This window comes from Phascolarctos cinereus, unplaced genomic scaffold, assembly GCF_003287225.1.
Source record: "Phascolarctos cinereus isolate Bilbo 61053 unplaced genomic scaffold, phaCin_HiC Scaffold_726;HRSCAF=1367, whole genome shotgun sequence".
Lineage (NCBI taxonomy): Eukaryota > Metazoa > Chordata > Mammalia > Diprotodontia > Phascolarctidae > Phascolarctos > Phascolarctos cinereus.
Window position 1 is genome coordinate 42,212,298 of NW_027556098.1, and position 16,945 is coordinate 42,229,242.

A 16,945-nucleotide genomic window follows, 5' to 3' on the forward strand; every position below is an offset into this window, starting at 1 on the left:
CTCAGCATAGGTCCTGGATCTTTGATATGTGGAACTAGGTAGTGGGTGCCAGATCTGCCAAATGGCACTTGTTCCTACCACAGTGTCCCAGTATGGATCTGGAACCTCTTCATGACCCAGCACATCCTCTCCCTGGGCATATTCCTAGCCAGACCATATCCCTAGTTTTCTTAGACTTATGTTTTCTAATGCTGGCCTAGGCACTCTATATGTCTTTTTTTTTTAATATTTTAAATTTTCCCATCAGGATTTGGTATGGTGTGTTTTCTAGGTCTGTTTTGGGCAGTTTGACAGGGAGCTTCTTGCTATTCTGCCATGTTGGCTCTACCTCTCAATAAATCAGTCAGCTCACAACTTACATGTCATTCTCAAATGCTCATTTTTTTTTCTCTTCCCTTACCCTCACCCCCTAATATCTTATCTGTTGCCAAGTTCTTCATAACATCTCTCCTGTATGCCCCTTTTTCTTCTCCAGCACTACCACCACCCTGATGAAGGCCCTCATCTCTTCATGCCTACCTTACTGCAGTGTCCTTCTATGTCTGGTCTATCCTTGTTTCTTCCTCCTCTAGTCCACCTTCCATTTAACCGTCAGACTAATCTTCCTAAAGCACAGATCTGATCATGTCACCTTTACCCACTCTTTACTTAACTCACTAACTCCAGTGGCTCCCTTTTACTTTCTAGATCAAATATAAAATCTTCTGTTTGTCTTTTAGAACCCTTCGTAACTGTCTTCTCACCATCTTTTCTCTGCCACTTACTTGCAATTGAATGACACTAGGTTCCATGATGTTCTTTGAGGAAGACACTCTTGATTCCCTCACCAGCTGTCCTCCATGCCTGGAATTCTCTCCTTTCTCATCTTCACTTCCTGGTTTCCTTGGCTTCAAGTGTAAACCAAAATCTGATCTTCTGCAAGAAGCCTTTCTAGATCCCAACTCTTTTTATTATTTCCAGTTGTGTGTGTGTGTGTGTATGTATGTGTGTGTGCACCTATGCATACACACATATCTATCTTGTTTATACATCATTATTTCACGTCTCCTACGTTATTCTGAAAGCAGTATTTTTTTTGTTTTGTTTTTTGTCTTTCTTTGTATCTGGCACATAGTGGATACTTCATAATTCCTCATTGACTTATTGAGTACCTACTATGTACCAGGCCCAGTGCAAGTTTATATACTTAAGACACAAGTGTAATGAGGTCTACGTTCTATCAGGGGAGACATATACATATAAATACATATGAAATAAATACAAGATAATTTGTGGAGAGAAACATTAGCAGCTTGGGTAATGATGAAACATTTCTCATGTCAGAGAGGTGATTAAGCAGAACTTTGAAGAAAGTTAGGGATCCTCGGAGATAGAGATGAGGGAGAGGGCCTACAGCCTAAGCAAAGGCATGAAGATGGGAGATGTCAGTTTGTATGTGAGTGACAAAAAGAAGGCCAGTTTGATTGCACAATTGGATACATGAAGGGCAGCTAGGTGGAGCAGTAGATAGAGCACTGGGTCTGGAGTCAGGAAAACCTGAGCTTGGATCTGGCCTCAGACACTTACTAGCTGTTTGATCCTGGGCAAGTCACTTAACCCTGTTTGCCTCAGTTTACTCATCTGTAAAAATAAGCTGAAGAAGGAAATGACAAATCATTGCAGGATCTTTGCCAAGAAAACCCCAAATGGGGTCACAAAGTGTTGGACATGACTGAAAAGACTGGACAATGGAATTGGAGCCAGGTTGTAAATGGAGTTTGTATTTGATTTAAGTAACAAGAAGCTGTTAGAGTTTATTGAGCAGAGGAGAGATACAGTTATGTCTGTGCTTTAGGAGCAGTGCTTTATTAGGTGTGTCGAGAATGGATTTGAGAGTCAACATTAATATAGGACAAAAGACTATTGTAATAGAGGTTACTGGGGCTGTGAGAATATGGAGGGAAAATGGGTTTGAAAGATGTTATAAAGCTGGAACTGCCAAGACTTGATGCTTAGTTAGGGTATGTATGGTGAAGGAGACTAAGAAGTTATGGATCATTCTAAGTTTAAGAACTTGGATGACTAGAAAGGTACTGGTGCCTTCAACAGAAATAGAGAAGTTTGGAAGAGTGGTGCATTTGAGGGAGAACTTACAGGGGACCTCTGTTCTGTACATGTTGAGTTTGAGATTCTTATGAAACACCTAGTTTTAAATGTTCAATAGGCAGTTGATGATACAGTAGTGGAGCTCAGGAAAGACACTAGGGAGGGATATGTAGAGTCATCTGCATAGAGATGATGATGAAGTCCTTGGGAACTGAGAAGGTTACGGAGAGAGAAGATGCCCTAGAACAGAGCCTTTGGGCATATGTATAGTTACATAAAGGTAGGTAAGTCTTTTCTGCCAAGTGGAAGGAAACAAGTTTCATTATCTTTTGGTCTGTGTTCACTGAAATGTAATTATTTAAATGGCCTTTTTATTTAAATGGCTTTTTTTTTCTCATAACAGATATAGCTGCAGCTTTTGCGGGTCCAGTTGACCTATGTACGTACCCAAAGTACTGTACAGTGGTAGCCTATCCAACAGATCTTTACACCATTCGGATGAGACTTGTCCATCGATTTTACAGGTCAGTAGCCAGTTAAGGAATTTAATTTTAAAATGTGCTTCCTCTTTCCCACCTACAAGATTTTTAGTAAACAAGGAGAATGAAGATGTTCTTTATTTTACAAAAACAAAATAAAATTATAAGATTAGAATCTCATTATTCTAGTTTCTTTTATTTTAGGATAACCTTGGTATTAAAAAAGGAGCTATATCTGTTAATCTTAGTCATTATTTTTTCTTTATATTTGTCTAAAGAGTTGGACATCTTAAGGAATAACAATAAAAATAATTTTTCCCCTGCTTGTATGATTTCCTAGACTCTGGGTGGATATATTTCTCCTGTGTATTTATTATTTAGTCCAAATGATCCAAATGAAAAATAAAGGCTTTTATGTGAAGATTTTATCAGTAATAAAAAATGCTTTGTGCGTGAATAGTATTTTTAATTCACTATCTGTGGTATAATCTGTCTTTTAAAAGTAATTTTTTTTTAACTATTCCAACTTCCAAGTTTTGAAAGTGATCCCTGGTTGTAGAGATAGTGGAAATGGTTAGAAAGGAGTAATTGATGAAAAAGAAATTTAGAATAAAAGGGTAGCTGTGAGACTACTGAAGAATGTTTTCTAAATAAAAGCAATTATTTTATTAAATTTTCCAAAATATATTGGATCATTCTTTGTGGGAGATACCATATGATATAGTATATTCTTGGCAGGGATGTGTACTCTAGAACTAATGATTTAATTTGGTTTACTGTTTTACTTATAAGTCATGTTAGCTAAATGGCATTTCAAATTAGTTTCTAATATTAGCATGTTAACCTACTAATTAACTGATTTTATTCTTAAAAGTTTTTAATTTGGTTTATGCTTCAATTTGGTAGGTTATTGAGTATTATTAGAGACCAGTCATGACTTTGTGCCTGGATCAACTGTAGAATATCTAGAAATACAAACTTTATACTTTATAGTTAAGTTATGAAATAAATAATATTTGCAAAGCACAAGGCCTAGCACATAGTAGATACTATATAAATGCTTATTCCCTTTCCCTTTCCATGTTCATTACCAACTGATAGTGTCTTTTGACATTTTTTTCTATGAAACCTCACTTCTGTAAGGTTACTATATAAGCAACATCCATACAGATTTTAGTTTATTATTTATTTGGTAAAAATGAGATAACATGCAGCATGGCTTCAGAATATAGGGCCAGCAGGAAGATCTAGGGGGGAAATCACATAACTTCTCAATTCCCCAGACATTTCTGAGAGGTAGAGGGGTCAAACTTTGGACCCATAGGTGGCCCATACTCTGAAACCAGATTAAAATGTAATTAGAAAATGTTTAACAAAATAAATAATATAATATGCAGCCTACAACGATATATCTCTATTTGAGTTTGATACCACTGCTCTAAGACACTGAGTTACAGAAAAGTTATCATTATCAGTCCATACCAGTGGAGGGAATTTCCACACTGATATTTCCCTACATTTATGAAATTAAACATCCAGACATGATATTTTACTTGCTAGCTTTCCTCCCATACCCCATTATGAGACAAGGCATTTTAGTTTTTTACCTATATTTTCCCCCAAACTAATATAATCATTCATTATTGTGATAGAGCTGATAGTACTAGAGGAGGTTGATAATGTTTTTGTATATTTGGATTAACATCATAAGCATAAATTTGTTATATCTGCCCTTAATCACACTTTTTCATTTTCTAGTCCTAAATCTACCAGCTTCTCAATGTTATTTTTACTTTGTTTTAAAGGAGGATTTCTGCCCTAGTCTGGGAAGTAAGGTATATAGAATATAATGCCAGAACTTTTAATGAACCTGGGAGTGCTATTGCAAGATCAGCTAAGAAGATCACTGACCAACTTTTAAAATTCATTAAGTAAGTAGTAGTGAGGATGCTTTCAACTACCTGTTATTCTATTATCTTTCTGTACTGTTGTGTTTTTGCCTTTGAAGCATAACTATTTTTTACTTTAAATGACATACCTCATTGTTACAATAGCAGTGTTCTTTTCAATGGTAGAAAATAATGCCAATTAAATTTCATGTTTTTCTTACTCTGTATTGTAAATTGAATGTCAGATTGGAGACATTCATTCCAGAAAGCAACCCAGTTCTTATAGCTCTATAGCTCTTTTGACCTAACAGCGCTTGTCTGTCACCTCCTTTCATCTTTTTTCCACAAATTGCATTTCTCTTTTTGAAAACTGATTGTTCATATCCTTTGATCACTTCTCTGTTAGGGAATAGTTCTTCTAGATTATTTGTATTAGGTCCACTCCTTTGACAAAGGAATTGTTTTGTTCTCTGTAATTGTATCCCTAGTTCCTAGTACAGAGTCTGGTACATAGCAAGTGCTTAATAAATGTCTATTATTAACTTACTGAATTCCATATATGTCTGAATATCAGAAATGTTTGTTGTAAAGATTTTTCCTTCAGTAAACTTTTTTCTAGCTTTATTAATTTTGTTTGTATATATTGTTTTTAATTTTATGTTATCAGAATTATCTATTTTTTCTTTTAAGATCACTCATCTCTAAGGATTCTCCCCCTAGTTATAGTGCAGAGTACTTCCATTCTCTTCTTTTTTTTATGATGTGACCTATATTTGGTTCATAATTTTATTTGAAATTTCCCATGGTATACGGGAGATATTGTTCAGTTATTTTCAGTCGTGGCTGACTCATGACCTCATTTGGGGTTTTCTTGGCAAAGGTAACTAGAGTAGTTTGCCATTTACTTCTCTGGCTCATTTTACAGATGAGGAACTGAGGCAAACAGGGTTAAGTGACTGATGCCGGACATTGAGCACGAACACAGGAGGATGAGTCTTTCTGACTCCAGGCCTGGTGGAATTCTACTGTGCCACCTAGCTGCCCAAAATGGCATAAATCTGATTTCTGCCAAACTGTCTTACAGATTTCCCAGCAATTATTGTCAAGTGAGGAATGCTTACCCCACTGATAGATGTCCTCAGGTTATTGAAAACTGGGCCACTATATTTGTTTGCTTTTGGGTTTTACTTACCTAATTTATTCTCTCAGTTTATTTCTCTATTTTTTACTCAGTACAATAACTTTGATTAGTATAACTTTGTAGCATGATTTAAGATCTAGTAATGCTAGTCTATCTTCTTTCTACTTTTTTTTTTAATTTCCATTGAGATTTCCTGACCTTTTGTTTCTCTAGTTGAATTTTGTTGTTATTTTGACTAGTTCTATAAAGGGACTCCCTAGTAGTTTGGTATTGTACATGATTTATAAAATAATTTAGATATTACCATCATTTTTGTTAAATTACCAATTTGCCCTATCAGGATTGACCATGAACAGTGACTATCCAATTATTTCAGTCTTCCTTTATTTTTGTGAAGAGCCTTTTACAGTTGTATTTATCTAGGTCCTGAGCCTATCTTGGTAGGTTAATCCCAGACATTTTATGCATTTTGCAATTGCTTTTTTAAAACTTTGTTTTTAAAGCATTCTTTTAATATGATCCTAACAAACATGAGCATTTCATTACACAAAGAACAGGAAAAATGGTTTGTATTTGAAACTATGAAAATTAGTTACATAGTTTTTTAAAGCTTATACAGTTATCCTATCCACATCGTGACCTTCCCCATCATGGTTTCAATAAATTAAAAAGAAATTGAATGGGAGTTTTGTGGAAGCCACAGATGACACTGAAAAAGTTTAGAAACTCAGGAATGCACAAAATATATGTATATAGTATTGTATAATATCAACATATTTTATCTTTTAATACCATAATAATTGATACTTCTTCTCTGGTACAAAATAGGGGGGCCAAAAAATTTTACACAGCTTTTCGGATCGTGGGAGCAGTGCACTCCTAGGCCCTGAAGTGTGGAAGGAATAACTAGTAAATTTAACATAGTAGATCTCTGTTTCTCTTCTCATCTTCCTTCTGCTCTCTTCTGTGTATTTTTTGTCTCTTTGATATTCTTTTTTTTTTTGGGTATCATCATGACTACTCATCAACTCTACTTTGCCCCCTCCCCCAACCTTCCAGGTACATTTTATAGTTATTTTGGATAGAATTTTTTTCTCTACTGGATTTTATTAATAACATAAAGAAATAATGATGATTGTTGTAGTTTTATTTTCTTTCTTGCTTTGCTGAATTCACTGATGTTTCATTTAATTTCAGTACTTCTCTAAATCGTCATAACATCTGAAAAAAGAAATCTTTTCTCCTCTTTGCATATACTTGATTTCTTCTTTTCTTAATTATATAGCTAGCATTTCTAAAACTATATTAAATGCTAGAAGACCACACACTGATGTAACCTTGAGCAAGTCACTTAATTTCTTAGTGACTACTCAGGCAATTTACTGAACCTTTAAATCATAAAGGTAGAGGGAATTTATTCATCAGATACCTACACCAATGAAATTACAGGTCTAAGCCAAAAAAACAAAATTTCAGATAACTAAAAGTGACACCTCCCTAGCCATCCCCTGCTCCTGAGATCCCTTCCTCTTGTTGAAGTGGGTGGGAGGTGGATGTGGGAGAGCTCATCCTTGATTCTGTGTTGTTTAAGGAAGATTCTCAGGGAATTCGCTTCATCATTTTCTGCTTGGATAATCTAATGGATTTCATGATCTCCAGAAACTCATCATTCTGCAATATGAGATCAACTCTGAAACTCAAACTTCTTCAAATTATTTCCCCAGGCCAGCTGTAGGAATTCATTATGCTTCTGTGCCTTCCATACTTTCCACCCTGCCTGAGTGGCACACTACTCCTCCCCTCCAGCCCTAGCCTTTTCAGCTTGTTTTTCTGTATTATCTTCCTTCATTAAATTGTGAACTCATTGAGGCAAAGATTTTCTTTTACTTCTCTTTTTATTCCCCGTCATTTAGCTCAGTGCCCATAGTAGATGTTTAATAAATGTTTGTTATTCTGACTCTGAAATAATAACAGTAACAATGGATATACTTGCTTTACACTCTGATCTCATTTGAAAGACTTTAAATGTTTATGCATTACAAATAATACCAGCTCTTGGCTTTAGGTATATAATATTTGGCATTATTAAGAAAACATTGGGAGCAGCTAGGTGATGCAGTGGATAAAGCACTAGCCCTGAAGTCAGGAGGACCTGAGTTCAAATCCATCCTCAGACCAAACACTTGAAGTTTACTAGCTGTATGACCCTGGGCAAGTCACTTAACCTCAATTGCCTTTAAAAAAAAAAGAGAGAGAAAACATTGATTAAAAAAAAATTAATAGGAATCCTGTTTTCACCTGTTATACAGCCCATTTAGATGTCTTGGTCCCTATAGACAGCTATTTTGAGGCATTTTGTCACTTTTATTCAGAGGATCTTGACTTTATCTGGAAAAGAGAGAGAGTGACCTTGTTTTACAACTTCACAGCCCTTGGGGAGAGTAGGCAATGTCTGTCCTCGTGCTGTCTTTTGTGATTTTTGAAGGGTGGATAAGAACATACATTCTATTCATGGGTCCTTTTGATTCTCATACTCTGATGCTCAGTTTTTCTTGAAGCACTGATCATCACTTATCTTTATGAATCATCTTGGTAGTAGAATCATAGAAGCAACAACCATTGTATATATTCTCATTGAAGTAACCTAATTTTTTTTTTCAGCAATCAAGACTGTACAAATATTTCTGAATTTTATAATACTGAAGATGAAGAGCAAGGCTGCACAGATGCTGATGATTTGGTATGAATTTCAGTTGTTCTTTTGTTTATAGGAAATAACTTTTCTTTATCTTAACCTAAAACCAAATGAGAAAATTACTTTAGTTTTAACTAGTTAAAACTAAAGTATTCTCTAGGCTTTTCATTATTTATCTCTTTCCCAATGATATTTATGTTGATGGATAAACACAGTTTTGCAAAAAAAGGGGGGGAGGGGCCAATATGCTAATAAAATTTGTTTCAGGATATGCATGGGTAGCAAAAGAAACCAGTGTTTTTTAATTTTTAATTTTTCTTTTACTTCTCTTGGCTTTTGAACAGAATAGTTATAATCTTATCTAAATGGCTGTGGGTTAAGAATAAAGAATTGTTCTGCTTAAAGACACAAAATCTTTGCTCTCTTGATTTTTTATCTTTTAGTGCCATGATTATACTGTTCCTATTTAAAATAGTTGGAACTAGAATATATTTTCTGATTTGTTGGCCTAAATTAATCTGGATAACCTTGGAAGAGAAGCTGTGAAATACACAATTATTCATAAACTATTCTAATATTAAATAATAAAATATTTTCATTAGTAATCTAGTTTAATGCTATATAGCTATATAGCAGTGTCTCTAAAACTTGAGATACAAAAATATCTTTTAAAAAATTATTTGGAAGTTTTTTCTCTGCAAATTTTTGAGGCAGCATAGTGTAATAGTGGCACTTAAAATCAGGATGACCATAGATGAGCAAGTCACTTAACTTCTTAGTGGCTTAGGCAACTAATTCTCTTGAGATTCTAGTCTATAAAGTCAGTGGGCAGTTGGCCTTAATGGAGGGAGTTTTTTAGTTTTTTCTTTTTTTTTTTTAACCCAGGAGAGGTGGTAAAGCTGAGATTATCCAGAAGGGGCATTATTTTTTACAGTATACACAACCTGAGCAGTGAAATTTAACTGCTTTGTGACCATATTTAATTTTCTGTGAGTTTCCTCATCTGTAAAGTTGAGACAGATACAACCTTGAAGGATTGCTATATTTGAAAAATCATTTTCCTCACCATGCGCTGTGTAAATGGCCTGTTATTATTTATGGGAGAGAAGACAGTAAGGCACAGTGGAATGAAGTCCTGGATTTGAAGCCAGAGACTTTAGATTCAAATTCTTCCTGTCACTGTCTTTGTGTCCACTTTAATCTGTCTGGGCCTTAGTTTCTTCTTCATGAACTGGATGTCTTAGTCTTGGATTCAGGAAGAACTGAGTTCAAATCCTCACTCAGACACTAGCTATGTGACCCTAATCAAAGCACTAACTTCTGAGCCTCAGGTTCCCCATCTACAAACTGGAATTAATTATAGCACCTACCTCTCAGGGTTATTGTGAGGATCAAATGAGATAACACCTATAAAACCCTTTATAAACCTTGTAGGGCCTACATAAATGCCAGCTAGCTATCATTTCCGTTTCCTAAAACTGTGGCACCTATTTAAAACATTTTTAAGCTTGAGATTGGTATTTTCTGTTTCTTTGTACTTATGGTAAATATGTAATGACCTGAATAAGTTTTTAATTGGCTTTCAAAACAAAACAAACCCTTTTGTTAAAAATACCGTAGGGTTGGGTGACGGTGTTTTTTACTATTGATCGTGAAATTGATTTGAGGGGATCTCAGTCTATCTAGGCTATAATCTATAGCTGAGCAACAATCTCTTTTACTATGTCCTAGAAATGGTCATTCCTTCATTTGAAGACCTCAAGTAAGAAAAAAAAGTATAACCTTTCAAGCAACCCATTCTACTTTTAGGTAGCACTAACTGTTAAAAGTTTTGTTTTTCATTTTTACATCAAATCTAAAATCCTGCCTGTCTGCAAATTCTACCTATTTTTCCTAATTTTGCCAAGATGGGGAGAAGGGGGTAGGGTGGGAAGAGGGAGAGGGGGGCCAAATGCTGCAAAGATTCTTTTCCACATGATAGGCCTTCAGATATTTAAAGGCAATTGTCACATTCCCCTGAACCTTTTCTTTTCCAGGCTAAAAATCCCTACTTCCTTGAAATGATGATTATTGACTTGTTTTCAAGGACACTTTTGGCCATTATCCATCTTGTCAATATCCCACATAAAATAACCTTAGTCCTTTAGAACTGAACACAGCACATCAGTTATGTAGTAGGACAAAATACAGTGAGGCTACCACCTCTTTTGTTCTAGAAACTACCTTTCTTAATTCAGCCCAGGATTATGTTAGCATTTTTCAGTAATGTGTTGTATTGTTGATTAATGTTAAGTTTTCCTCCCACTAAAAATTTCCCTATCTTTTTCAGAGAAACTACCATTTCTCCCAGCTTGTACTTATGAATTGATTTTTTTTGACCCACAAGTTAAGTTTATGCTCATCACATCTTTTTTTTTTTAATTGGCCCAGCTTTCTTTGTTGTCAGGATGAAGAATCTTTTTGGATGCTGACACTTATCATCTTATGTGTTAGCTCCCAAGTTTGTATCACCTGAAAATTAGATGAGAATGTCACCTGTGCATTCATCCAAAAAATTGTTAAGAATAGTAATAAGTATGGGGATAAAGATAAGTTGCTGAGAGACTCCACTTGCAGTCTCCTGCCAAATTAACCTTTATTCAGTCATTCATCTAATTTCATAGTCTAACTACTCTACTGTTACATGGCTTATCCTGGCCATCAGGCTAGTGTGAAAGAATATGTCAAATGCTTTATGATTAGTACACAGAGATAGTTATGGATTTTTCCAGCGAGAACAAGAGTACATAGAGTTTTGACTCCAGTTTTTTTTTTCAGATGAGCAAATTAAGAGCTGAGTTAAAAATTATCTAATTATGTATCAAATTAGTGACTGAGTTAGGATTTAGAACCCTGGTCTACAGACTTAATCTATTGTTCTTTTCACCATATGATGCTGCCTTTTTAATTAAAATTCTTTTTAGAAGCTATAGAAAAGTCAAGAAATAATAAATTTGATTATTCTGTTGAATAGATGATTCTGAAAAGTTAAACCAACTTTAAAGTGATCTCATTTATGTTCCTTTGTAGGATGAACATGATCTTCCTAAAACTTCTTCTGGAAGAATACGAGTGAGTTATTCTATTTTGTTCATGTTTTTAACATGCTCTTGACATTTTACAAGGATTATGCTTATTAAATTAGGGTTTAAATTGAAGGTTTTCTTTTTCTTGAAATAATAGAATAATTATTTTCTGAGTTCCTGCAGTGTCTTTAGAAGGATGCGTGGCTATAAGTTAGTCTTCCTTAGGAAGCTTATGAACTAGTTAGGATTAAATGTTGATTGAATTAAAGACGATCCAGAACTGGAAGAGGTGGACTTCATGTATAGGTTTTAAAGCAAGGATAGTATTAGGAAGGGGTGGGAAAGACATTTTAGGTAAAGGGGAAAACCTGAAACACATGCTCTTGGAATAAGCATTATATGTTGGTGTGGGACAGAAGACAGACTTGACTGGCACAAGTGATTAGGAAATGAGGTTATAGTTGTTCCTATATTTGGACCCTTTGTGGAGTAGAGCCAGATTATGGTAATCTTGAAAGATAAGGGAGAAGAATTTGGATTTGATATTATAGGGAAAAGGGTACTTTGAGCTATGGAACAACATGCTGAAAGTGGTATTTAACAAAAAGTACATTATTCCTTTGGAGGTTTTTTTAGTATGGAGTGGTAAGAGACTCAGGGTCATCAAGTGAAGTCTGTTTGTGACCCAGAGGTGAGATGATGAAAGTTGAATTAGAGTATCATATCTCTGGGATATGAGAAGGAACAGAGTTGAGCCATTTCAAGAAAAAGTAAACGCTAATTGGTGACTGACTAGATTTGGAGAATTAAAGAAAAGGAGATATGATTTTGAGTCTTTGTGTACAGGAGAAATACACTATTTACAGAGAACAAGTGTTTATGCATTTTAATTTTTAAATTCATTGTAAATTTATTTTTTTTAAATAAGCACTTATTTTCTTCCACTCCAATGTCCCCAGTCCCACTGGGGAAAAGAAAGACAAACAAAACCCTTGTAACAATTATATATACTCAAGCAAAACAGATTCCAGGTCTAAAAATGTGTGTCTCATTCTACATCTTGATTTTGTTACCTCTCTGTCAGGTGGTGGGGTAACATTTTCATGTATCTTCAGTGAATCGTGGTTGGTCACTAAATCAGTTTTTAGTCCTTCAAAATTGTTTGGTTTTACATTATTGTTGCTTATTTTAATAAACTGTTCTCCTGGTTCTGCTAACTTAATTCTGTATCAGTTCAAGCAAGTATTCATAAGCTTCCTTGAAAACATTTCTTTCATAATTATATTTCATAGACAATAATTTAGTTAGCTAATCCACAATTGATAGGCAGCACCTTGGTCTCCAGTTCTTTGCTACTACAAAAAGAATTAGCATAAATATTTTTGTACGTATGGATCTTCCCTCTTTTGATCTCTTCTGTGTATAGGCCTAGTAGTCATATCGCTAGATGCACAGTTTACTTACAGTGGGGATGGTTAGACCATCTAGAATGGTTAGACCAATTCATAGTTCCACCAATAGTATTAGTGTTCCTGTTTTCTTATAGCCCTTCCATCATTTGTCATTTTCCTTTTTTGTCAGTTTTGTCAAATTGTGTGAGGTGGGACCTCAGAGTTGCTTTAATTTGCCTTTCTCTAATTATTACTGATTTAGAACATTTTTTCAGAAGACTTAATAGCTTGGATTTCTTCCCTTGAGGACAGTTTGCTCATATCTTTTGACCATTTATCAATTGGTAAATGGCTTATATTCTTACACATTACAATCAGTTCCTTATATATTGTGAAAATTAGATCTTTATTAAAGAGACATATTTCAAAAGTTTTTCTAGTTAGTTGCTTCTCCTTCTAATCTTAGCTGTATTAGATTTGTTTGCAGAAATTTTAATTTTATGTGATCAAAATTGTCTTTATCTTCTATGATTCTCTCTACCATATGTTTATGAATTCTTCCCCTATCCATAGATCTGAAAGCTAATTTTCTTCCTTGTATAATTTATGATGTGACCTTTAACGTGTAGATTGTGCATCCATTTGGAGCTTTTGCTATTTGGGTTAAGATGTTGGTCTAAATTCTTAATTTCTACCATACTGTTTTAGTTCGGTTTTGGGGGTTTTTTTGTTTGTTTGTTTTGTTTTCCAGTTTTCCCAGAAGTTTTTGTCCTTACCCCAGTAGCTAGGGTCTTTAGGTTTACTGAATGCTGGGCTACTCTGTTAGAGTTCTTCTGTATTTTGTACACTTAATCTGTTGATTCTTAGCATAATTTGAGATTTTATACTCTCCTGTTTTACATTATTTCCCTTGGGATTTTTTAACCTTTTTTCTTTCGGATCAATTGGTAGAACGCTAAACAAGTAAATTAATTTAGGAAGCACTGTTCCTCTTATTTTTGTGGCTTGACCTAACCGTGAGCAATTAATATTTTACTTAAATTTGAAAGGCTTTAATTTAGAACATATTTTAAAACATTTCAGTAAAGCCCATTTTCTAATTTTGTTACATGTCTGTAACCTTCAACTGGTTTTAAAAATATAGGCTTCTTTTTCCTGTCATTTACAAAGCAGTCTCTTGGTCATTAGTTTACTTTACAACATGGAGTTTCAAATGCATTTCTAGAATTTTGTTATTGGATAAATGCCCAGTAATAAATATACCTTTTGTGGATTATCTGGAGTGTTGCAAACCATTAGACCACCAGTTACACTGAGTCATTTTTGCAAGTTTGTTTTTCTATTGTAACAATAGTAGTATCATATAACTTAATTATAGTAAAGTTGCTCCCAGTATTTATCATTTAGAGTGATATTTTCTTTAGTACTTAGTTTATCTGGTATATAATCTCCTTAAAAATAACTTACAGTTTTAGGAAACTGATGTTGTGAATATGTTTTAGGGGCATCATTGGAAGAAAAGGAACAATAATAAAGCTAAATATGATAAAAATAACTGGCAGAAGCAATGTAAAGAACTAGTGAACTTAATTTTCCAGTGCGAAGATTCTGAGCCATTTAGACATCCTGTTGATTTGGTTGAGTATCCAGTAAGTTAATATCATTTAAATTTTTATTTTGGGGACAGTGGGATGTAATTGATACATCTTTGAATTAAACTTGTAAAGAAGAAGATATACTCTCATATATCTAGTGTGTCCAAACTGTTAATAACTAAATATTTTTTTAAATGATGTTTGAGGAAAAAATTTTTAAGTGTTTGTATTTTTTAGTATATTTCATTTCTTGATAATCTGTACTAATTCAACAAATGTTTATTAAACTTACTGAGCTCTTAATAAATTCAAGGTACTTTCTAGATGCTAAGGATACCAGTAAGAAGCAGTAATCTGTTTACAGAAATTACTTTGTACCAAGGGAATAGCATATATACTCTGTAATTCTACAAAGATTTCTCTTCCAATTTTGAGGTAATATATATCATGGTTGTGAAGGCCAAATGAGATTATGTGTAAAGCACTGCTTATATATGAGTTGCTTTTTAAATGCAAGGATTTATCTACAACAAGGTTATTGTCTTCCTTTCTGTTTGATTTACTACATTTTGGAAATGATGCTGATAAAGACAATTTTTTTTCTGCCAACACTAATAATAAGGAAACAAAGTAAAATCTGAAATTTTGATATGGGGAGTTTTTCCAGAAACTATCCCTTTCAGGTGATTATATAGCTTTTTGAAAAAAATCATCTGTGATTTTCACTGGTTATAGTTATATTTGTGTGATTGAGCTTTTACTTCAATACAATGGGAAGAGCAGTGTCTAGACTCCTAGGGACCTACCTCTGACGTTCACTACTTGTGTGATATTAGGCAAATCACCCTATCTGGGCCTCAGTCCTTCTCAGTGAGGGGGTTGTACTCAATGGCTTTATAGCTTCTGGATCTATAATCTTATGGTTCAAAGAGGTGATTTTTCTTAACAGATATGCTGTGTATGAGCATAATGCCACTGAAAATTATCAGTACTTTAAACACTTTATGCTTACTTTAAGAATAAAATGACACATATACACCAGTTAAAAGGTCAAAAATAATTTTCCATTGTGAGCAAAAGAGTCAGTTATATAGGTGTAGTTATATGCATAAGCCGCAAATCAGCACACATTAGTGAATATCAAGTGGAAAATATTGGCCAAGTTAAGTAGAAGATTGATTAATAGGTAATTAAGCAAATAGTTGCTCCATTTCCAAGGACTAGGCATTATTAAAGGCAGTTAGGTGTGGAACATTGGGTAGAGTGCTGAGCCTGGAAGACCTCAATTCAAATCCTGCTTCAGACACTTTAATGCTTTGTGACCCTGGGCAAGCCTCTTAACCTCTATTTGCCTTGGTTTCCTCATCTGTAAAATGGAGATGATAATAGCACCTGCCTCCATAGGTTTGTTGTGAGTATTGGATGACATAATAATTGTAAAGTGCTTATGCAGTACTTGGGTCATAGCAAGTACTATATAAATGTTAGCTGTTGTTATCATTATCATGACTAACTTTCCCGGTGTCCATAACATTATATAGAGTTGATTATTCTTATTAACCATTATTTATAACTGGACCTGTAATTTTATTGGTATAGTGATCTCCCAGCAAGGAAACTCCCTCAGCTAGTGTAGATAGTCACCTGCTCTACATTTTATAGTTAACTGCCTTAGGATACTAAGAGATTAAATGATTTGTCCGGGGTCACATAGCCAGCATATGTTAAAAGGTTGTCTCTCCTTTACTGCGTTATGCCTTGTACCCATTTACTTAGAATATTCCTGCCCTCCCTCGCCCCAGGAAAGAAAGACAGAAAATTATTTATTTCCTTTTCTAAGTTTAGCACTGGCTATATTGTTAGTCAGTAAATGTTGACTTAAACTCTTGCTCCCAAACCCAGGTCTGTGGGCTTTTTTTTTTCCCCTTAAGAAAAGGTAGTTAAAAAAAGAAAAGGTAGTTGTAGACCAAAAGAAAACCACTTCTGAGAACTGAATTCTCTTTCCATGTGTTTGAAATGGGTGAATTGCATGACTTCCAAGGATTTCTTGTAGATTTATCATTTTGATTCTGTAATTTGAAATTTTTTTGGACCTAGTTTTTTGTGTTTATAAGAATATTTATTGAATGTCCTCTGGTTTTGTTTTGTTTTTTTACCTAGGACTATAGAGATATTATAGACACTCCAATGGACTTTGGAACAGTGAGGGAAACTCTAGAAGCGGGAAATTATGACAACCCACTGGAATTTTGCAAAGATATTCGATTAATATTTAGTAATGCTAAAGCATATACACCAAACAAAAGGTCAAAGGTAATTTTTAATAAGAATTTAAAACAAAACAAAAAGGAAGGGTTTATTCACGTAGCCTACGGGGTATGCTAGTTAGTGTTGAGTAGAAAAATTAACTCAGGTAAATGAAAAATGAATTTGTAGCAATCCACCTTTAAAACCTTTGGTAACATTTTTATACACATTATATGGGTACTTACATGTAAAGCACAACTGTTAACCAAAGAGTTCACATAACTGTTTAAAATGTGTGCATTGTCTTAACTGTGTTCCTTTCCTCCTTGTCTTTACCACTTGTCTGTTCCAATTTCTG

At 34.3% G+C, this 16,945-nt stretch overlaps 1 protein-coding gene across 3 annotated transcripts in view; it reads left to right on the plus strand.

Moving 5' to 3' along the window:
- The window catches only part of BRWD1 (bromodomain and WD repeat domain containing 1), a 170,796-nt gene that overhangs the window by 109,045 nt on the left and 44,806 nt on the right, over window positions 1–16,945 (plus strand). For all 3 annotated transcript variants that reach the window (XM_020973839.2, XM_020973838.2, XM_078146490.1), the window contains 6 exons: window positions 2,489–2,609; window positions 4,370–4,495; window positions 8,256–8,334; window positions 11,359–11,400; window positions 14,248–14,394; window positions 16,501–16,653. In XM_020973839.2, coding sequence (XP_020829498.1) covers window positions 2,489–2,609; window positions 4,370–4,495; window positions 8,256–8,334; window positions 11,359–11,400; window positions 14,248–14,394; window positions 16,501–16,653 — 668 coding nt within the window. The remainder of the gene's footprint in view (window positions 1–2,488; window positions 2,610–4,369; window positions 4,496–8,255; window positions 8,335–11,358; window positions 11,401–14,247; window positions 14,395–16,500; window positions 16,654–16,945) is intronic.